Below are 24,577 nucleotides of genomic sequence, written 5' to 3' on the forward strand. Positions count from 1 at the left end.
GTCCTCATTTTCTGATTCCTCAGGGTCAATACTAGTGTGGGCTGTAGCTAGATTTCTTTCCCAAAAGGTGGTGTTTTCCATTACAAATACTGCTTGGAACTAAATGTTACACGTTGTACAGCATTCAACCTGCTGGTCACAATCACTTGCTTGTAAACACTAGGCTGTCTCTAAAGGCAGCTTGAGTTTCAGTTTCTGAAACCCTACAAGCCTAGAGGTGATAGTTATATACTCCATGCTGACCTCATTTTCTCCTTGTTCCCCAACTAGCAATTTAGGACAAGGCCTGACAGGAAGAGATGAATGCCAATGGTAGACTTTAAAAGCCTTGACCTTTGGTTGCTCATTCATTAGACCTGCTGTTGGGCTACTCATGTTCATGGGCGTATCCAGACTAAACGTGCTTCCAAACCTAGGATCATCTAATCTGGCTTCCATTCGGGAGATCAATGAAAAGAAAAATAAGATCAAACTGCAAACAATGCTGATGATAACATGTCTAAAACCTATCTATTTGTAAACTTCAAAAAAAAAAAGTCTTGTTTCAGGAAATCGATTGAATGGACTCCAGATAACTGCCTCTGACAATCAATGGCCTAAGGCTCCCCACCTATTGCCTATGTCAGAGGGTGGGATCCTCCTTTTTCCTGGTTTTTGGAACTTCCTTCTCCCAACTAAAAGACATGAGCCTGAACACTTCAAATGTACAACAAGAAAAAAGTTTTTTCCCACTAACATACTTTATCTTTTGTAGACACAGTGATGGAGCAAATGCATCAAAGAATGTTAATTATAGGCTTACAGGAGGGTATACTCTTTAAGCAAATGCTACTTTGTGCTGAATCTGAGCCAGCAGAAAAGGGGAATCTCTCCAGCATTAATTCAGAGAGATGTGTTACTCTTTTATTAAAAAACAGGGTTGGGGTAAGAACTTGACTGCTTGCTTCAAGTTTTCATGGGAAAATACAAATCTGCAATATTCTGCCTCAGAGAGCAGCTCCTGACCACCTAACTGGAAACACTGTCCATGCCATGCAGGAAGATGATTCCATAATGCGGTTCTCACCTCTGAAGGCCACTTAGAGTTCTACCAAACTTACTCAGCATCCAACGGACTCAGGTCTTTGTGGAACAATAATATTTCTTCTTCCCTTCTCATGAGGTGTGTTGAAAATAGAAGGGTTCTTTCCACAAGTCTTGTTCCTGGGGTGACACACAAGTCACTGTTCTTCTCAATGCAGTCTTGGTTTCATCCTGAAAAGATCTTTAAAGGGCTTAGAACCAAGCTGTAAAGCAACATTTTCTTCTAAGGGGCTGCTTTCTCCCTAGTCCATTTGACTTCTGCCCCTAATAAATTTATTTGTTCTAATATCCTGCCAAGTCCAGGTGTTTACTCAAAATCTAGATTCAGGATAGCTTCAAAGTGGTTAGCCACAGATGGTCCAGTGTCACAGGCTGCTTCAACTGCTGCCTTCTCTTCCCAAAGCCCCGATGGCCATGCAGAGTATGATTATCAATGTGTCTGGCCTGATGGAGAGCCATATCAAGTCAGTCCAAAAATGGTGGGAGGACCTCAGATGGTAAAAGGAACCCATTTCCCCTCCCTTACTCTGAGAGCAATCCTCTCTTTACCTGGACCACCCCTATTATTGGACAAATTGTTTTCACTTGTCTATTTTATCTTCTGGCCCCTTACTTTCTCCTCGTCCTCCAGGAATGGACTTGCAAAGTCTTCAGGGTGAGAGTTAACCAAATGCTTCTGCTCCTATACCTCCTGCTGAGCAGCAGCCCACTGACTCCTCAGATGCTAGCAGGGAGTAGCCAGATCTGAACTGGCTCCCCTACACCCAAAGAAGACAATGTATTTGGCTAGAACCCATCCTTGCCCTTGCACAAGCCCAGAAACCCTGTCTGCTCTTCTTCCTTCAACCTCGCCCACATGGAGAAAACTCTGCGCTAACATGCCATCACACCTCATCTCTGTGTTTCTCACAACCCACCAAAGAATACCTGCCTAGGGATTGAGGTTTTAACCGTATATGGTCACCATCCCAGTTCCTGGTTCACATGTCATCATTCCTTACCTAAGCTCTATAAAACCCTTTTCCTATACGCCAGGTATAAGACTTCACTGATCTTCACCTGTGAGATCAGCAAACCTTCCTGAGAGCTGCCTCCTAATAAAGCTGCTTTATTTAGTGTTTAATCTGGCCTATATCTGTGTGACCAAGGGAGAGAAAAAGCATATTAGAAAGGTTTACTCAGTTTACACTGCCATATTGCTATTCATTAGCAAAGAAGTCAGGACAGGAACTAAAACAGGGCAGGATCCTGGAGGCAGAAGATGATGCAGAGGCCATGGAGAGTGGCTACATACTGGCTCGTGTTGTTATAAAGAAGGAAATTCCCAATTTGTTCAATTTTACCAATGAAGACTCAGGAGCCAGATGCTGCAAGTGAAAATCTGCTAGCTCAGAGAGGCAGAGAAAGCACCCAGGTGACCTTCTTGACCTACAGACATCCCAGAAGGAAAAGGCCCTTCTTACTCAGCTCACATCCCAGAGGAAAAAGCCAAAGGCCAAATAATAAAAACCAATAGCTTCCTAGCTGAGGTGACAGCCTGGAAGGAAAAGGTCTGCTAGCTCACCCAAAAGCCTGTGCATGTGGGTGGGTGGGAGAGCTGAAAGCCCCTGCTTCTTCTCCACGATATCTTAAATAACCTTCTCTCAAAGTTCTTCCTTTCTACTTAGCCCTTGTCAGCTGGTTTCTTGCTCTGGATCCTGACCTCGTGGTAACTTTATCAAATCCTGTGTACAGAAAGCACTTGGATTAAAGGTTTGTGCTAGGGCTGAGCCATATAAGAGTTATGTGTTTAAAATACACAGAAGTTCCTATCTTAAAGTTTTGTGTTAGGGCTGAACCACAACAACAGGAAGCAGGTCTTTACAGTTCACAGTCTCAGGGTTCACAATGGGATAAAATATCCTGCAACATGCTAGCTTCTTCTGACTTGTTAATCCTGCTTTCTTATAGAAACCAGCACCAGCAGCCAGGGATGGCACTATCTGCAGTGAGCTGGCCTCTCCCCGACTGATAACTAATTGAAAAAACAACTTACTCAGTATGACGGACCTCACAGAGGCAGTTCCTCAACTGAGACTTTTCCACTATGACAACTCCAGCTTGTAGCATGTTGACATACAAAATATATAAGGAACTCAAGAACTTTTACATCACCAAACTAATAAATCAATTAAAAAAAGAAGGTTAGATCTAATAAAAGGAATTATCAAAAAAGCAAACTCAAATGGATGAGAAATATTTAAAGAACTGTTTAACATCACTGATCATCAGTGCAATGTAAATTATAGCTTCTTTGAGATTTAACTTTATACCAAACCGAATGGCTAAGATGAGTAATGCAAATGAAACTTCATGATGGCAAGGATGTGGAATAAGAAGAGGCATGCATTGCAGATAGGAGCACAAACGTGTATCCACTATGGAAATCAGTGTGGTGGTTTCTCAGGATGTTAAGAATAGATTTATTTCAAGATGCAGCTATACCATTATTGGACCAATATCCAGAGGATAATTCATCCTACTATGGAGACACTGCTTATTCTTAATATCTAGAAATTGGAAACAGGCTAGATATCCATCAACAGATGAATGAGTGGACAAAATGTGGTACCTTTACACAATAGAACATTACTCGGTATTAAAACAATGAAATCAGCACACAAAAGGGTCAAACTAGAAAAAGTCATTCTGAGTGAGGTAACATAAATCCAAGAAGACATGCATGGTATACAACTCATTATGTGTGGACTTTATGTAGTAAGTCATTGATAAGCATCCCATAATGCAAGTAACCGTAGAGGTTAGGTATGGAGTAAGGGAAGAAGGGGGAAGAATGGATGTCCTTAGGAAGGGAAATTAGAATAGATAGCTTTAGATGGATGAGTGAGGCCAAAAGGGGAGTATCAAATATGAAGGAAGAATGGGGTCAAGAAAGTGATTGCTGTGAAGGACAGCTAAAAATAAAGAGCATTTAAGGGATTATGCAGAAACAATACAGGAGGACTTTCCTAAATATCTACATATATAGGCAATCTAAATTAAAACACCAAATAACAGGGGAGGCAGACATTTCATCACCAAATAAAGCTTCCAGTACCAGGAATTGGTTACAACCAATTAAATTGTTGGCCAAAGAGTCTCTGTAGGAAACTCTAAACATCCCAAGGTATTGTCAAGGCTATTGTTTATTGTTCACAAACTTCATTCACTCCTATAGATCAGACTTTATGGTATTGGGTGGTACCATACACAGTACCTAAGCAGAAAGCTAAACACCAACACAGATAAAAGCCCTTCAGTCTATAATTGTGATCATCTACAAGATGTGTTCATGCAATAGTGGCACAAAGCTTCTGGGAGTAACCAACCAATATCTCATATGCTTTAAAGCATTCACTTTTGTGATGCAAGCCATACTCAGCACCTCTTGATTGTTCAAGAACCAGAGATTAGATAGGCTAGGGACCCCAGGGGCAACCAAATACTAGTGTTCTGCTAAAAAGAATATAGCAGTCAAATATCTCCTAATAACATTATGATGGACTTATAGATCTAAGTCTTGCTCAGTCTGCATCAGAGAAGCTTCCTGCAGCAGCAGACAGAACAGATACAGAGATGCACAGCTAGAAAATATGCAGAACATGAGAGACCTTGAAACACTCAGACATATATGGGAAGTCTTCATCAAACTCTTCCCTTCAGGATTCAGGGAATTCTGTGGAAGAAGTGGTAGGAAGATCAGAAGAGCCAGAGTGGATTAATGACAGCAGGGAAATAAGGCCTTCTAAATACAGCACAGTGGACACTCATATAAACTCAGAGACTGGGGCAGCAGGCACAGGCCTGCACAGCTCTGCACCAGATGGAGTCCTAGAGCAGAAGTGGATACATGCCCCATCCCTAAACCAGAAGCTGTCTTCATTTGATAGCCACTTGCAAATAAAAAATTAATTTTCTCCGAGGGAGACTCATTGGGGAAAAACACCAGCTAGTTTTAATAGAATATCTCAGATCATTCTATTTTACCAATAAATACCCAGGAGCCCGATGCTGAGGGTGAAAAATCTACAGAGAAAGCACCCAGCTGACCTTCCTACTTATGTCCTGATGGAAAAGACCCAAAGGGCTCACTAGCTCAGCTGACTTCCCAGGAATAAAATGCCAAAATACCCAAGGCCAAAGCTTCCTAATTCAAATCCTAAGAAGCCAAATGGCAAGGAGCTAAGGAGTTCAGGAGCTAGAGAGCTAAGAGCTGAAGAGCTAAAAGCTAAATAGTTAAACAGAGCTAAAGAGCCAAACAGCTAAGGAGAGCTACAGAGCTAAAAAGCCCTCCTTCCTCTACATGCTGTGTAAAATACCCCTCAACTCAAAGTCCCTCTGACTATTCAATCCCTGTCAGCTGGTTTCTTGCTCCACATCTTGACCTAGGGATAAATTTATGAATGGATAGCTCTTGGATTAAAGGTGTGTGTTAGGGCTCAACCAAACAAAAGACAAGTTTTTACAGTTCAGAATCTCAAAGAAAAAATGGAATCAAAGACAGGGTTTTATAGTTCACAATCTCAGATATCATACTGGGATCAAATATCCTGCAACAACATCACTCTTAAGTGTAGGCCCCATGCTCTAGAGAATAGGCCAACACAAAAGGAGCTCGATGCAATATTTGCAGATCATTTGCATATATATTACAACTTCTGGTTTTGTGTTTCTATGAGATCCCTGTGTTGAACTTGTGTGTTTCTATGTCTGTATATGTTTATTGTGCTTTTCTTTAACTCTTTTTTTTTGTTTTGTCCTATTCTAATTTATTTATTTTTATTTATACCTATTGTTGTTTATGTTATTATTATTATTGCTTAGAAGCTTGTTGGTTTCTGACAGAGAGACTCAAAAGGTGTGGATCTGAATGGGAGAGGAGATAAGGATGAGCTGGGAAGACTAGAGGAAGGGAAAACCTAAATCAAAATATACTGTATGAAAAGCATTTTTTCAATAAAAACAAACCAAATTTTTAATGGTGGGGTATGGTGATGAACACTGTAATCCCAAACCTAGAGAAGCAGAGATAAGAGAATCCAAGGGTCGATTGTGTTGGCCCACTTGATAAGTCCAAGGTTCAGTAAGAGATACTCTATTAAATCCAAGATGAATGGGTTCTGAAGAACAACAGACAAGCTTGTCTCCTGGCGTCCATGGGTGCTTGAACACACATTCTTTTTGGGAGCACACACATACATGCATACACACATTCACATAAAGCACAATGCACATCAACTATGTGTTTGTAAATGATTCATATTTTCCAATATTAATCCAATAAGTATAGATGACCTAAAGTGAAAATATAGATATATGAAATTTTCATATAAAACTCATTGAGTAATTATGATAAAAATAGAAAATTTAAATTCACATTATTTTTATGATCCAGCAGATTTTAATTAATAAACAGAATTATAGCTACAATTTAACAACAGACACTACATTAAAATATTGTCAAATAAAAGCTTGAAAAGTCACTATTAGAAAGGAGCTTCTTTTGAGTAACATTAACATAAAGAACACTTTTATGATATAGAGAAAAAAGGAGGAAGCTAATTCATGCAGAAATAACAGCTTATAGTGTACAATGATCTTAAGAACTGTATAGTACATGGTATCAGAAATGTCAAAAGAATGTATAAATACAATGCCATAATTTTAAAAATTCATATGAAAATCTTGCTTTATACTAGAACCATTGAAATTTTTAAGAGAATCTGTAATTTAGAGAGAAAAAAAAAACAGTGACTGGAGCTACACCAGCATGGCACTTACACCCATGAAACTTCATTTCCATGGGATTCCATGACCTCTTCTGACCTCTGTGAGCAAAAGATGTGCACACATGCAAACATGTGGCACAACATTTATAATTATAAATAAAATAAATGAATTATTTTTTAAGAAAAGAGAAAAATCACCTTTCAAAAAAAACTAGTGGAACTTTGACTGGAAGATTTTCAGCACACTGATTATTCTCTTATCAGAACTGATTTGTACCAAAGGAGTAATTGTTGGATAAACATTCATTACAAATTTCTGAACAGTCACGATGACTGGGTCATACATCCATAAGAGGAATGAGGTGCATGAGATGATGAAGTCCACCCAGTACATGGCCACAAAGAAAACCACCAGCAGCAAGATGGTCTGGGTGGCCCTTTTCTCAGGGGATGCTCTCAGGTGGCTGATGCTATGAAGATGCTTGCATTGTCTCTGATGTCTGAACAAGAGAATCACCATGTATGTGCTTGTGGTCAGCATGACACCTACAAGAAACACATCTCTAGAGATTGTCACTGTTAAAGTCAATCCTCTGATGATGTAGTTCATGGGGAAGAGGGAGCAGGATTTAGTGACCTTTATCTGGTTAGTCTCACTCACATTGGTAAAACCACCAACATAGAAGATCAGGTTACTACTGAAGGACAAATTGAAAGACCAAATATAGAAGAAAGCATTGATCATGTATTTTTTTAGTTTATGTTTAAATTTTGCCAACAGATAAGTACTGGGACTGATAGTGACAGCCTGGAACACACTTAGGAGGCAGGTGGTACAGATGGAGAGGCCTCTCATCACCCTGCTTACATAAAAAGTTGCCTTACATTTTAAGTCATTCTCAATGTTCAGTGATCCAAATAGGCCTGTAAGCCAACTGTCTCCTCCAGTGAGGATCAACACTATGTGAATGAAGTTCAATTGACAGGAGATCAGGTCCATGGTCTTAGCTCTGTGACCTACGATTATGACTGTATAGAAAAAAAGGAGAAACATGTTGGCTAAGACTCCAAGTCCAGCTTGGAAATAAAGAACATTCTCTAATGAAGACATAAGTGAGAAGCATTCCTCTTAAGAGCATTGTGGAAGAACATTTTTCATATCTGAAAAAATAAAAAAATAGAGTATACATCAAAGCTGTTAATTCATATCAGTAAGTATCATCATTTGATTTTCTACTAATTCTTGTTTAACCTGTCTTTACAACTTTTGATGTTCCATATTGTAGGTCTTACCCTACATTTCTGTATACTCTCCTTGCATCTCTTGTATATATAGACTATTATACATAATTAATGAATTCACAGTGTATGTATATATATATATGTATATATATATATATATATATATATATAATCACTTAGTTTGCCTGTATTTCACCTGAGTTTCATTTCTTACAAATCAAATTCTATTTATTTAGATTGCCTCATTTTATAGTTAACACCTAAGACAGTAGTAGGGAATCATAATATTAAACGCATTTGTACAACTGACTAGACTTCCAGTCTGGGAAAAATCAGAAAAGAAACCCAAAATTCAGGTGAGTCAGTCTCATATTCTATAATTTTATTATGCTCTGCTTTTTAATTATCCACGTTTTGACTCATGATTCTAATAGAATCACAGTGATAGTTCATGATAATATATTTTAATCATCAAAAAGGTCTATCTCAATTCATCCTTTTTATGTTCCTTTTTCCATGAAATCTGACATCTTCAGAATCTAGCATTGAAAACACAGATTCAATTGGGGACCATTAGTGTACTTTCCACATACTATAAATTATATAATCATTATGGTTATAAGTGCTCCTAGATGGTTTCCAGTTCAGTTCCTATCCTCTGTAAACCCTTTTGAACTCCAGTTCAGGGTTAAAGAACTAACTCCTAGCTATCAAGAAAAACACTATTTTTTTTTTTTTTTACTTTTTGGTGGTGAAGGAAAGTAAATAATTAACAGCGTGGTTCCTTATGGTTTTTTTTAGACATCCATATTGTTATTTTACCTAATTTCCTCCTACTTCTGTATTTATCTTCCTTACCCTTACCTAAGAACCTACCCATTTCCCCATTTTTTCTATCTTATTAATGATATCTTGCTAATCACCCTTTACCCTTCTTCTTCTTCTTTTTTTCCTCCTTCCTTTTCCTCTCCTATGGAGCCCTGTCTTTCTTATTTCTCAGATAAGATATGTGTATGCTGCTATTTTACCCACTATTGCTCCCACTACCACCCCTACCCAGGCAATGGACATATTTTGCTCTCCTGGTTTCTGTAGTTTCTACAGGCTGCATAATCACACCTGACAATTTGGAGTTAGGAGCCTCTGACAAGAGATAACATGTGACATTAAGACAAATACTATTTTCCACACATTATGATAAACATGAACTTGCTGAAGATGATCACATAGTGACGCTGTTTGAGAACTTCTGTTTAAAAGAGATTTCTTCCCAGGCATTTAAAAACAAGTTCTCAGGTCTTTTCATATATCACCAGCACCAAACATTTTCTTAAGTTTTATTCAAAAGAATTAACGTTGGTGCATATCTCAGCTTTTTGGCCCAGTTACCAAGCTAAATTTGTTATCAATTACTTTATTTCAGTACTTTAAAATCAGCTTGTGATAGAAAAGTAGAAAATCGCTATACTGTTTCAGAGTCTTTGGGGAAAAAAAGTGCCCAAATGTATTTTGAAGTTCACTTGTATAATCCACATATATAGATACACACATGCATGTATGCATAGAAATAGTGCAGAAGCTAGTGAAAAAGACCATCCTATAACATCCCTGTGAATATGTGACAATAAATTTACATTTTATATCTATACCATTTTGTGCCTAAAGAACTTAACCTGGGCGAGGAATGGATTCATTCCAATTTGCAAAGGCAAACATTTGATTCTCTCATCAAGATATATTTACATAGCTGCAAAGAAATGTTCTGGATTTTTTTTAAAGTTTCAGGATATGGGCTGGTGAAATGAATTGGTGTTTTTTTCCCAATCCTGATTCATCTGTTCTAAAAAAGAGCAGTTTTTACTTTATCAAAGGATTGTGTTTAGATTCCCAGCAATGATATGGGGGGCTCATAACCATCTGTAAATCTAAATCTCGAGGATCCACTGTCCTCTCTGACATGTCACACTAGTTGTACAGAGACATAGGTGGAAGCAAAAAAGTTATATATGTAAAATAAAATAAATAAATCTTAAATAAAAGCTTCTCAATAATACTTAATTCAATCCTTGGTCTCCAAAGTAGAAGAACAGTAGCTTTATTTCAATTTTACAATTGCAAATATGTATAACAATTGTTATTAATTATACCTCTACAAGTTATTAATATAGCAATCTAATATAAGTAATATAAAAAGATAATATAAGTTAAAAGATAGTAATGTAAAATGTTTTCCCCCAAATGATATGCTCTTCAATCTCTCTAATTCATATCCATTGCTTTGTAAATGTTTATCTCATACAGAATATGACACGGAATCAAATGGATCAAGTGATATCTCTCTCTGGGGTTCACTGAAGCTGAGACTGGACCATAGCTAACACGGCTACAGAGTTATTAACATTGCATTCACTGAGAATATGAATGTACTGTTTTATTTGAAAAAATGCAATGCTGGGAGCTTTCACACTATTTTTTAAATATATATTTTATTAATTTATTCATATTACATTTCCATTGTTATCCCATCCCTTGTGTCCTCCCATTCTTCTCTCCCTCCCATTTTCCCTTTATTCCCCTTTTATATGACTGTGACTGAGATGGACTTCCTCCTCCTGAAAATGCTTATAGGGTATCAAGTCTCTTCTTGGTAGCCTGCTATCCTTCCTCTGAGTGCCACCAGGCCTCCCCATCCAGGGGACAATATGTGCAGTAAGCTTCAAACCTCTACTCAGATCTAGGCAATGGACAGGCTTTCACACTATTTTAAGATGTAGTTTTACTTATAAGTACTGAAATCCAAAGTAAATCAATAAACATTAATAACAGTGGAGAGACTATCACTATTAAGTTGACCCAGACCAAAAGACTAAGCACTGTGCAGGCATCTATCTGAAGAGACCTACAACAAAAGGGACCAAGAGTTGCTTGTGTAGGTCTACATTCCTCCAAGAAAAATCATTTTTCCCCTTCATTGTCACGCTATTTGATATTAGAACAGACTTGTTTTATGAGGCATTGTTTTCTATTGCTGCTTTTCGGGTTTTGCGTTTGTGGGAATTTAGTAATCTAAATAATATACAAACATACTAGATCAAAAGTATCATTTTGATTTTAAGTTTTACAATATTTAGTGAGTAGTGATCTAAAAGCAGTATGATTGCTCAGAGAAGGTGAGTATGTGACTTACAGGTGACAAGATATACAGTGTTGCCTGATATACTGTCCACTGTCAAGAACAAGAGTAAATCTTCAGAAATCTTATGTAGATGAAGATGTTAGCCACATCAGCCAGTTCCATGGAACCTTTATGAAATAGATAATGACGGGCAGGACTAAATACTGATCACTACTAATAAGGTATTAACTTATAGCTATCATGTGACACTTTAAATAACTTAAATGCATGAACTGTTCTTTGGAGATTGATTTAGCAGAAGCATAACTGAAAGCATGCAGGCGCTGACTAGAATACTCAGATCTGACACTTATGAGCTGAGATGAAGCAGCAGCAGCAGCAGGAGTGTCACAGCGAGACTGTGGTGGAGTGCCCAAACCAGAGATAGATAGATAGATAGATAGATAGATAGATAGATAGATAGATAGATAGATAGATAGATAGATGAACTACTGAACCTGAGATTAAAGCAATAGCATACTATGTTCCAGGGCTGGTAACATGAACACCTGTACATCACTTGAATGAAAAACTGAGGGTTATATCCAATATGCTGGGAGAAAAATAAACTTTAAGGAAAATGGAAAAACATGTCCTCTGTTTTTCTGTTGACTTAATCAGATCCATGGACCTTTCCTACTATACTATACTAGTGCAAACATTTAACATGAATTACTAAAAAATAAACAGAAAATTCTGTAACATAAATTCAAGCTTCTACCATTTGTTTTTTGTGGTGTTGATAGTCTGTGGCCAGTAACTTAATGACATTAACTGCCATCATTTTGTTGTATTCTTTTAAACAATGATTTCATAATTCCATATTATGTTTTCCAGTTTAATTCTTTAATTCGTGTGTGTGTGTGTATGTGTGTGTGTGTGTGTGTGTGTGTGTGTGTGTGTGTGTGTGTGTAAGATAGAGAAGAAAATATACCTATAGTTCAGTCTTACTTCAATCAAACCCACAATGCTCCTGCCTTAGCCTTGAAAGTGCTGGGATCATAGGTGTGTGCTGCCACACCTGCCATCATTTTCCATTTTAATCTTCTATACATTAAGGAATAATATTCCTGAAAAAAATGAACTGTGATATTTATCATCTAAACTTAAATTTATTTTGGCATTTCTTTGTGAATGCATATTTTAATGAGAAATTGTACTTTATAACTCTTGAAGGAAACCTTGGGGATGCTGACTTTAAATGGTTTTATAGTATATGAGTATTGAACATTTTTTTCTCACTGCTAATGAGAAGCTTGCTCAATGTTATCTTGGTAGTAATGTTACAAGGTTTAGTTTAGAAAACTTGAAATATTAAAACAGATTATTATAATTGAAATGCTCAAATACCTACTAAAAATTATGCAGTTTACATTTTTGTAAGAATAATTTTTCATGGACTTAATAAATAAGTGAAGTGAGATTTTTCAAATATTTTGGAAATACTCAGAATAGATCTACTTTGCTAGAAGTCATAAATAAATCTATTCAAAAAATTTAAACTTATTATATAATGCTAACAATTTCTTACGTTTTACTAGACCATGCGTTGAAACTTTCCTAGAAATTTCCTAATTTCTAACTATATACAGACTTAACAGAATAGAAAATTACTGATAAACACTAAATTAGTTAATATTTTTGTATATTCCAAGCTTAAGTTTCATATAATTAAATTCATACAAGTTAACCTGAGAAAGGCAGTAAAATATGAAAATACAAAGTAAAAATTAAATGTACCTTAATATATGTACTCTTGCAAACCAGCACATGTCTGTTTTTTCACCTGTTAAGCTATTTCAGTTATGTTTTTGTTGTTGTTTTTACAGGGATAGAAAACTAACACAGTTGACAATATGTAGGTTGAGTCATATTCTTAGAATTATTAACATACAAATACAGGAGAATCCTATTTTAGATATGCTTCTTAAGATATCTGTTGTAACAACATTTTTACATTTAAATGAATGCAAATTAATTGTAAAAAATAATGAGTTTAATTTAATATATAATACCCACCGATGATCTTTACCTTATTAGCCGTTTTTGTTTCTCTATCCATCCTTTGGGTAGGCCCTATCCTCTTTCCAATAGCCCTATTATACTGTGACATAGATAATCAGAAATCACATTAAGTGAAATCTTTGTTCTTTTATAAATTGTTACACCGATATCTTTATGTCTTCAAGCATGTTCTGTATGCTTATTATACAGTATACTTACTGTATAATAACCATTCAAAGCAGAAAATTCCTTGATCATTTATTACAGAAAATCCTGCTTCATTTGACCACCTACTTAATGCTCTCACTATATAAAGAGAAGAAAACACACACCCAGCTGGCTCTTCAATAAGCATTCATGTAAAATGATGCTCAAGAAAGTAGTTATAAGAAAGATATGCCATCAGCTCATCTCCCTCCAGACCTGTATTTATCATGTCATCTGTAGAAGGCAGTTCTGACCTTGAAATTGTTAGAAAGTATTATCATCAAATGGAAAAATGAACTTCCCTAGTTCCAAGAGAGCAGTAGTAAAGGAACAGCTGAGCTCTGCGTTTCCCATATGTGAGCTCCTCTCCCAAGGTCATATCTGTCTGGGTGGATTAACTGATCCCAGTCCTTGTGATCAAAACAAAAGTAACAATGATAATGTCCCACTCTTAATAAGTAGAGGAACATTTTAGATTCATCAAGGTATCCTTCCTGCTTCATTAACTCTTGTGTTGGCCTCCATACTTACTTAACAGTGGTTTCAGGGTCTCATCTAAAAATTAATAAGTTTTATGCTAAAATTAAGAAAATATTACCTTCTTCAAAAACACTTAGGGAAAGTAATTTTTGCTATAGAGCACACAGATTTGAGATAATATAACTGTATTATCAGCAAAAGTCAAGCTGTGGAGTTGATGAGGTAGCTCAGTTGGTACAGAGTATGCCTAGAAAGTATTGTATATGTGGGAACCATGAAGAAATCAAACCTTCAAATGATAAGCACAGGTGAGGGGTCATAATAATCCCAAGTCAATTGCAAACACAAGACCTTCAATAAGATCATAGAAGAAAACTTCCCCAAGATACACTCATACAACTATGAGAAGCACACATAACACAAGAAAAGACAAGCAGAAACAAAAATTTCAATGAACTTTATAGTTAAAACACTAAATTTACAAGCCAGGCACAGTGGTGTATACCTGTAATCCCAGCACTCAGTGAGGCAGAGGCAGGCAGATCTCCGTGAGTTTGAGGTTATCTTGGTCTACAAAACCATGTCCAGGATAGCAAAGGCTGCACAGAGAAATCCTGTCTCAAAAACAACAACAAAAACAAAACAAAAACAACAACATCATCATCAACAACAACAAATATCCTACCAAGTATACAGAGCAAAAAAGTGGGTCAACAGGTCTAAGAGAAAAACTGCAAGTCACACAAAAAATCATCAAATACAAACCTGAGCTTCACTAATTACAGGAAAACAAAGGCATAGAAACAGCTAATTTCTTACGGTAAACCTTCAAAGCCAGAAGGGGTTGCAGTATGTCCCAAGTCCTAACTGACAGCCAATCTACAATGATGTACACAGCAAAACTACTGCTGTGATTGAAGGAAGAGAATCAATTTTCCGTATCATAGACAATCTTAAAAATTATATTCAACAAACCGAACCTAAAGTAATACAGGAAGCATTACTTTGGGCTGAAAAAATGGAGCCATTAGTACTAAAATATAAAGTCACACTGAGAATGCAACAACAAAAATCAACAACATGATGACCAGAACTAAAGGATAAATTTCAATAATAATTTATACATCAAAGGCCTCAATTCTCCACTCAAAAGTCATAGACTAACTGAATGGATCAAGAAATAAGTTTTGTTTAACTGCATCCAAGAAATACATCTTAACATTAAAGAAAGACACTGCTGAGAATCAGGAATAGCCTCACATTGACCACTTGAACACTAGACTCAAACTGTTTATTGAATGCTGAACAAAGACTGACCAGACATGGATATGGTCTGGACTTGGGAACCAAGAATGTGATGCTAAGCCATTCTCAAAGTGATATTTTAAAGGAAAAAGGCCATAACCAAGCAGGAAGAATCAATTCTACTCCAGGCGCATTTTGCCTAGGTAGCTGGACAAAGCATTTTAAGCTGATTGGTTAGGTCCTTGGGGACTTCTTACGTCCCTATACTTCCAGGAGAAAGGAAGATACCAGAGTATTGTGGTTTTGTTTAAATAGAACATACATCATTAATTCAAGCAGAACATTTAGCAAGTATTGATTGTAAGCAAAAGGCTATTCTTATGTCAGGTAGGCAGAGCCTGAGAACTTGAACTTAATTTCATCTTATGATCAAAATCGAGACTGAAACAAAATGGCTATTATGTGTTATGCTAGGCAGTAAGGCCTGAGCATGTCTGGACATGCTTCAATGTTGGTGGGCTTCAACTGGGACTACCTTAGAGTAAAAGGACAAGCAAAAGTACTTCAATGGAACCAGGAAGAAAGGATGTGCCACCATCCTTACATCTGCCAAAGATACCTGGAACTAAAACTAATCAGAAGAGATAACAAGTAATACTTCATTCTAATCAAGGGAACCATAGACTAAAAAGATAATACCACCATAAACAATTATGTACCAAACTAAATGACACTAAATTTCATATTAAAAATATATGACTGTCCAGGGGATGTGGTCAAATATGGGTCACCAGAGTTCGTGTGAAAGTCAGACCCCACTCTCCACTCAACTGTGGAGAATGTCCTATCCATTGGCTAGATCTGGGTAGGAGTTCAAAGTTTACTGCACGGATTGTCTTTGGATGGGGAGACCTGGTGGCACTCAGAGGAAGGAGAGCAGGCTACCAAGAAGAGACTTGATACACTATGAGCATATACAGGGGAGGAAGTCCCCCTCAGTCACAGTCATAGGGGAGGGGTGTAAGGGGAAAATGGGAGGGAGGGAGGAATGGGAGGATACAACGGATGCGACAACAATTGAGATGTAATATGAATAAGTTAATAAAATATTAAAATTTTATGACTGTATTAGAAGACACAGATTAACATCGATCCATTAACAGTTGGTGAATTCAATACTCAACAGAGCGTATGTCCTAGGTCTGTAACTTCTGGAAGTGAGAATTGGGATACTAGATTTTATCCTGAATGATGAACTTTTTGAAAGTCTTTGGATCTCTCTCTCTCTCTCTCTCCCTTCACTCCTTTTCTCCATCCCTTCTTCCCACCACTCTCTTTTTTCTTTCACTCTCTCTTTGTTTGCAACAGTGATCTCATAATCAGCTCTAATAGTGGAAATAGAGAGGGCTATAAATGAGTGTGAAATGGGCACCATCTGTTCTTTGATCTAACATTTTCTTTTTGGAATCTGTATAACTGGAGAGAATGTTAGAAAGTTAAAGATCCATAGACAAGTTCTCAAGCGGGGACTTCCAATTTCTTTTACAGTAAACATGAAAAAGAGAAAGCTGAATTAACAATGAATTACTGGATATCTACTTAGAGAATGAAACTAGATCTATGTCCGGATAGTTTTGTCAGCTTGACAAAAGCTAAAGTCATCTGACAGGAGAAAACATCAATTAAGTAAATGTCTCCATATGATCTAGCTGTAGGGAAGCCTCTAAAGTATTGTCTTATTAGTGCTTGATGGGAGAATATCCATTCTTTGTGCATGGTGCCATCACTGGGCTAGTCATCCTGGGTTATAAAAGAAAGCAGGCTGAGCAAGCAACATGAAGCAAGCAATTAAGCAGCACCCTTCCATGGCCTCTGCATTTACTCCTGCTTCCAAATTCCTGCCCTGCTTGAGTTTTTGTCCTGAACTCTTCCAAAGATGGACTAAAATGTGGAGTATAAGCCAAATATTTTCTTTCCTCCCAACTTGCTTTTGGTCACAGTGTTAATCCGAGAAATAATAACGTTAACTAAGTTAAGGTGGTACCAGGATAATGGGGTGTTCCTTTGAGAGACCTGACCATGTGCTATGGGGAACTTATGCAAGCACTTTAGACTTTTTGATTTGAGAAGCCACTGAGTGCCCACTTTGTTGGTGCTTCTTTCTTTCACTCTTCTCCACTCTTCTTCTTTCACCCTCACAGCTTCCTAAAAATAGGTAGGAGAGAAAAAAAAATGATATAGGGGAGAGGGGGCAACAATATTGCTAAACAAATCCCTGCTGATTAGAGGCATAGAGTTCTTTGCGACAAGTTTAATCTTCACTCTCAGGATATCTAATTACTTCTTTTTGTCTTTTCACACATGGCTACTTGACAAAGCACAACCGACAGCATCCAACCACTAACTGGCCAACCAGTCAACCCTATTGGGGCTCTAGCATATATGCATATCCTCTGAAAAGTTGCCCAAATTCCAAATGTCATACACTCACAAAAACTATTTGCAGCTGGTAAAATCACATCCCTGCTAGAGCACAAGGCATATCAGTCAGCTGCTGCAGACAATCTGAAGCAATCCCACATCCCCACACCTGTGATTAAAACAAAAACAGATTCTTATCATATCTCTCTCTCTCTCTCTCTCTCTCCCCCCTTCTGTGTGTGTGTGTGTGTTTTGTGTGGTGTGTGTGTGTATGTGTTTAAAGAAACACAAATTCTATCTACAATGTTGAGATCTCAATGGGCTCTTTTGTAGGAGCTTGGAAGCTAAAAATGCTGAGCCCAGTGCAGATGATACATGCTGGTTAGCAAAGTTTCAGAGTGAAGTTTAAAGACTCTCTCAGGGGCTACATGTTATTGAATTAAGATTCGGTGGTTCTGGTTAGGTGACACTGAAGAATTGGCTGAAATTGTCAACAGACCAGAACTACTAAAGTGAAACCTTTGCTTTGCTGCAATACTGGATTCTGGTCTATGGGAACTAGGAAATCAGTCATGATTAGTGTGAGAACAGCATCATTGCAGAGAAGTCTTCTCAAAGGTGTTTTCTGAGAGTCAGTACACAGAAGCTTTGTGCTAGACACAGCTGAGGTTATGCCTTGGCCTGACAGCTAAACTAAAGAGTGTGAAACTCCTCTAGGTGGTGCTATTTTAGAAGGCACGAATGAGTCATGGAGAGCAGCTGAGTTTGGCACTGCTTTTTGAGCACACTCAGATTGATAAACTGAGGGCTACATGCTCCCTAGGGCCAGGAAAAAGTGGTCTGAAGATGAAGAGGTAAGTGACAGGGTACATAAGTAAACGGTGGTCTTGGCAGAGGAGGGAGAGGCTACAGGGAGGCTACAGGATACACACACACACACACACACACACACACACACACACACACACACACACACATATATATATATATATATATATATATATATATATATATATATCTCACATTCAATATGTCACATAAAGTAACAGCATTTCACCAAATGTTTTTCATGTATTTGTCAAAAGATGGCCTAGAGAGAAAGATATGTGGATTCCTAAGGTCTTTTGTTTAGTTTTTATGAAAGGCTTTTAAAGCCATGTACACACATACATACATACAGTGGATGAAGTAAAGGAGCTTAAATGACTTTTACTTTTGAACTAGGGTTTATATACATGCTCAGCAAATGTAAGAAGAAAGACTACCTCATAGCCATCAAAGGAATTAATCACAAAAATAGATGAAATAAAAATTATAGCAGTATAATAGATTACATATTTTTCCATTAAAGCTTATTAAACCTAATTATTTCTTAACCATATCTTCATTCCACACATTCATTGTAAGTTCATAACAATAAGTTTTCATGACATAGGTTGGCAAGGCTTAAAGTTAACAGGGTCCAAAGGGTTACGACATGATAATTATTTATATGTCTTTAAGACTGCCTGAACAAACATACTCTCACTATTTGTTGGCTCCACAAGTTAATAATGAATTCAAAGTAATATTTCTGTCATTCCACAAGCCATTTTCTATGTCAGAGGTTAACAATAATTTTTTTTTACCAAGAACAGGTCACCTATCTTATGAGGTTTCTTGAAGACTATTTAAAGTATATTTGAATAGGCAAATATTGTTGTTTCTAGCTTCTTACTATCTGTTCCACCAAGGAAGCATATTTCTATATGCATATTTCTAACTAGGCTGGGTGACTAACATTAGTTTGCAATTTCTAATTATTCTAAAGAGTTTGTCTAGATCTGGGTAGGGGCTTAAGGTTTACCGCCTGTATTGTCCTTGGCTGGTGCCTTAGTTTGAGCGGGACCCCTGGGCCCAAATCTGCCTATCATAATGTTCTACTTGTAGGCTTCTAGGACCCTCTGGGTCCTTCTACTTTGCCTTTCTCCCATGATTCTCTCATCTAGAGTCCCACTAGAATGTCCTCTCCTCTGTCTCAGTTTCCTGGTAAGTGAAGGCTTTCGTGGGACATGCCCCTTGGGCTAATATGCAGATATAAGTGAGTATATACCATTTGAGTCTTTCTGCTTCTGGGTTAACTCACTCATTATGATCATTTCTAGCTCAATCCATTTATCCACAAATTTCGGGAATTCCTTGTTTTTAATAGCTGAATAGTATTCCATAGTGTATATGTACCACAGTTTCTTTATCCATTCTTCTATTGAGGGACACTTAGGCTGTTTCCATGTTCTGGCTATTATGAATAAGGCTGCTATGAATATGGTTGAGCAAATTTTCTTGCTGTGTGCTGGAGCATCTTCTGGGTATATTCCAAGGAGTGGAATAGCTGGGTCTTGAGGAAGCCCTATTCCCATTTTTCTGAGATAGCACCAGATAGATTTCCAAAGTGGTTGTACTAGTTTGCATTCCCACCAGCAATGAAGGAGTGTTCCTCTCTCCCCACATCCTCACACAGAACACTCTCCACAGTAGAGTGGAGAGTGGGATATGACTTTCTCACATACTCTGGTGCCTCACCTTTGACCATGTCCCCTGGACGGGGAGACCTGGTGGCAATCAGAGGAAGGACAGCAAGTTACCAAGAAGAGACTTGATACCCTATGATCATATAGAGGGGGAGGTAATCCCCCTCAGGAACAGTCATAGGGGAGGGGAATAAGGGGAAATTGGGAGGGAGGGAAGAATGGGAGGATACAAGGGATGGGATAACCATTGAGATGTAACAAGAATAAATTAATAAAGGAGAAAAAAAAGAGTGTGTAAGAGTAATTTTTTAAATGACTAGAAATTAACATTGAATCCTTAATATTCACCTAGGTGTAACACCTCAGAAAGAGTTAATACATAACATCTGATTTTTATCAATTTGCATGGAATTCACAGTTTTCTTCTCCTGATGAATAGAAGACTCCTTCCCCAGCATAACACATTTTCTGCCTTCTATTCTGAAGTTAGGTCATCCATAAAATAAAGTGTTCTAATTGAGAAGATTTTCCCATAATCTAATGTCTCTCAGGTACTATTATTTTTGTTCATTGGCATTTAAAAATTTAAACTCAGTAAAACACTACATAACATATCTCTGGGGGCCTTTGTTATCACTTTCTGTTTGTTAAGCATCATTTTCAAAGTGGAATTGTCTTGTAGGATTATATACATACATATAGGATGCTTTATATTATAATACGTAAAAATATTTCATTTTACTAGTGACATATGCAGGAGCATTGTCAATCTTAATTTGTGCTGGTATACCCATAATTGGCATAACCTCTAATAAATGTGTAATTACAGAATTACCCTTTTCAGAACTTAAAACAGTTACCCATTGAAATCCTGAATATATGTCTAAAGTATGGTACACATATATTAATTTACAAAACTGTGCAAAACAGAACACATCCATTTACCTAATTTCATTTCTTGGGGTACCTTTAAGGTTACTTCCTGAAAATTTGGTTATATAAAGAACAAGTAGGGACATTTCCTTAAACTTTTCTTGGCTTGTTGGCAAGTAATAAAAAAAGTATTTTTTGAAACCTTGCTGTTAACATGGTGTTTTAATGAAATTCTGAAGTTTCTAACACATTTCTACCTACTATCTGACCAATTTCATCATTACCTTATGCTAGAGGGCCTGATAGACCCATATATGATCTGATATATGTTATATACAATAGATTTTTAAAATATCTGGTTACTTGCTGTAGTTGAATAAATAGTAAGGTAATTCAGAATCATACTGAATAATTTCAGCAGTTTGTATATGCAAAAGAACTCTTTATGCATATTGAGGGTCATTTACTATATTAAGAGAGTCTGGAAAATCTAATAACACTATAAGAATTGAATATAACTTTGATTTTTTAAAACTAAATCATAAGGATTCTCAACTACCTTATTTTTTTCTGAGTAATACCCTGTCTTTCATCACTTATCTGTATTAGTACAAAATACTGAGGATCCAGAAATTAGAGTTCCCTTTAGTATCTAAGGAAGAATAATGAACTGAACTGCTTTTTGAATACTTGTTGTTAATTTCTCCTATAAAGTTACTGCACGATCTTTGCTAATATTCATTTTCTGCCCATGATGAGACAATCTTAGCATTAGTAAGAGGTAACACAATCTTTCACAGATCTATTGATCTATTCCTGCTAATTGGCAATCCCAGTTTTCTTTCAGAATCAATTAAAAATCCTTTCCTCTGTATATTTTTATTTTATACTATGTTTGTATGCTGAAATTATCCATTCTAACATCTACATCTAAGATGTAAGCTTTCCTCTGCATAAGAATTACTGTGGGAAACTAATTATAAGGCAACATAACTAAAATATGGGCCATTTTTGAATCCAGATGATCTATATCTGCATCTCACATTTTCTTTTCTAGGAGAGCCTATTCTTCCTTTTCAGCCTCAGCTGATAACTTTCTTAGGCTATTCAAGTCTTTCTTGCTTTGTAAAGTTTGAAATTGGTTATTTAGCTCTTGAACATTAATTGTAGGCCATGCCAGTTAATATCTTCCAGCAATTTTTGAAAATCATTAAAAGTCCTTAATTGGCCTCTCCTGATTTTTTTTTTGGTGAGGAGCAAATCTTTTGTAGAACTATCTTATATTTTATATAACTGATAGAATCTGCTCTTTCTATTTTCTCAGGAGCAATTTGCACAAGAGAACAAGGCAATGTTCTCTTTCTTTCATCAAACATTTCCTCTATTTGAATCAGCCAGCAACATATCATCCATATAATAATGATAAGTTATGGACTGAGGACACTGCATACAAATTATTTCTAACGGCTGTTGTACAAAATATTGGCATAAAGTAGCACCATTAAATTTTCTTTGTGGCAAGACTTTGCAGTAGTCCTTCTTTATTGGGTAGCTTCTACTAAAAGTAGGTTCTGAGAAAGCAAACCTTTTCTTATCATGTTCATGTAAATGTATTGTGAAAAAGCAGTCTTTTAGGTCAATCGCTAGAGTAGGGCAATGCTTAGGTAACAAGGAAGGCAATGGAATTCCAGGTATAAAGAGCCCATTGACTGAATGATTCACTAATTGCTGTCTTATCTGTGGACATCTTCCATTTGCCACATTTCTTTCCAAGGACAAACACAGGAGAATTCCAAGGGCTGGTAGAATCTTCTATTTGTTGAGCCTCCAACGATTCTTGTATTAGTTGTTCTATTGCCTGTAACTTTCCTTGGGTCATAGGCTGTAAGATATTGAAGAAAGAAAGGGAAGAAGATTTCAAAGGATGGAAAGATCTCCCATGCTCCTGAATCAGGATTAATACAGTAAAAAATGGTCATCTTACCAAAAGCAATCTACAGATTCAATGCAATCTCCATCAAAACTGCATCACAATCATCAAGAAGTTTGAAAGGATAACTCTCAGCTTCATATGGAAATATAAAAAAATCCAAAGACAAATAAGTCAAGTTAGATACCTAAAACACCCCTGAATAATAAAAGAAGGTATTGTTAATCCCAAAGAAGGAAGGGAAAAGACCAGTGACCCAAATCATCATGGTCAAACAACTTAAAGCAAGCTTTTTTTTTTTATTCGTGTAAACTGGCTGCCTCTCCGTAATTTGTGCTTATAAGGTCAACATGGATGTGAAAAGCCCAAGATTGTTATAGTTCACAGGTAGGGGGTTTCCAAGTGGAAAGTTTGATGGGCAAAATAGGCATAGCTAAAGGACAAGAACTTAACTGTAGCAAGCTCAGCACTCCCGAAACAGAGGCCTGGTTGTAAAGTTGGCATAACAAGGGAGTCAAAGGTCGTCATATAACCCTTTGAAACAAAGGTAGGATTGCAAGATGTTTATAAACAACTTTTTTAAAAAACACATGATTACCATTCCTGAAAGAGGAACTATAAAACAATGTGTAGTTAAGGTTACAAGCGGTGCATAGGCCAATCCTTGAGAAACAGATGTTTAATCATGTACAGGAATGGAACTAATTTGTCTTCACTGTAAATTGGCTTTTAAGCCTATGGTAAATGCAGACTGGTTCTTCAGTATCACCAGCCAGAATCACAAACAGTACTATAGAGCAAGAGCACAAAAACAGACATATGGACTAGTGGAAATGAATTGAAGGCCCAAACATAAGTTCATATACCGATGATCACTAATCGAGAAAATGCCTTACTCAAATTGATGGGACTCATAGAGTTAGTTCCTCAACTGAAACTCTTTTATTTTGTGATGACTCTAGCTTGTGTCAAGTTGACACAAATCCAGCCAGTACCAGTCAAATATAATAAATATAGAAAGAATTCAAAACACTAACATCAAGAAAACAATAACCGAATTTAAAAGTGAGTTACAAACCTAAACAGAGTAGTTGCTAAAGAGGAAAATCAAATGACCGAGAAACAATTAAAGAACTGGTCAACATCACTAATCATCAGTGGAATGCAAATTAAAGTTACTTTGAGATTTAACTTTATACAAGACAGAATGGCAAAGATAAATAATACAAATGACACTATCTGATGGCAAGGATGTGAAGTAAGAAGTCTATGCTTTGCTCTTGGGAGCACAAACTCATATATCCACTAAGGAAATCAGTTTATTGGTGCCTCAGCGAGTTGGGAATAGATCTAATTCAAGATGCAGGTATACAACTCTTTGACATATCATCATATGACATTTTATTCTATTATCAAGACACTGTTTATGGGTAATATCCAGAAATTGGAAACAACTTAGATAGCCATCAACAGATGAATGAGTAAAGAATGTGGTATATTTACATAATAAGACATTACTCAGTTATTAAAAGAAATGAATTTTGAAGAAAAAATGTAATATGAGAAAAAGTCATTCTGAATGCGGTAAAACAAACCCATAGAGAAATGCATGGTTTATGACTGTTATATGGGGAGTTTT

General features: G+C 36.8%; 1 protein-coding gene across 2 annotated transcripts in view; it reads right to left on the reverse strand.

Annotated features, from left to right (window-relative positions):
- Positions 1-7,062: 7,062 nt before the first annotated feature.
- Positions 7,063-24,577, reverse strand: part of LOC311600536 (vomeronasal type-1 receptor 48-like) — a gene marked incomplete at both ends in the record, with an annotated part of 120,925 nt that continues 103,410 nt past the window's right edge. The window contains one exon of one of the 2 annotated variants that reach the window (XM_084787318.1): positions 7,063-7,773. In XM_084787318.1, coding sequence (XP_084643444.1) covers positions 7,063-7,773 — 711 coding nt within the window. Of the gene's footprint in view, positions 7,963-24,577 lie in introns of those variants that run through there. The other variant, XM_084787317.1, reaches the window with a different exon arrangement.

Source organism: Acomys minous (genome assembly GCF_964271855.1).
Source record: "Acomys minous genome assembly, chromosome: 6".
In the NCBI taxonomy this organism is placed as follows: Eukaryota; Metazoa; Chordata; class Mammalia; order Rodentia; family Muridae; genus Acomys; species Acomys minous.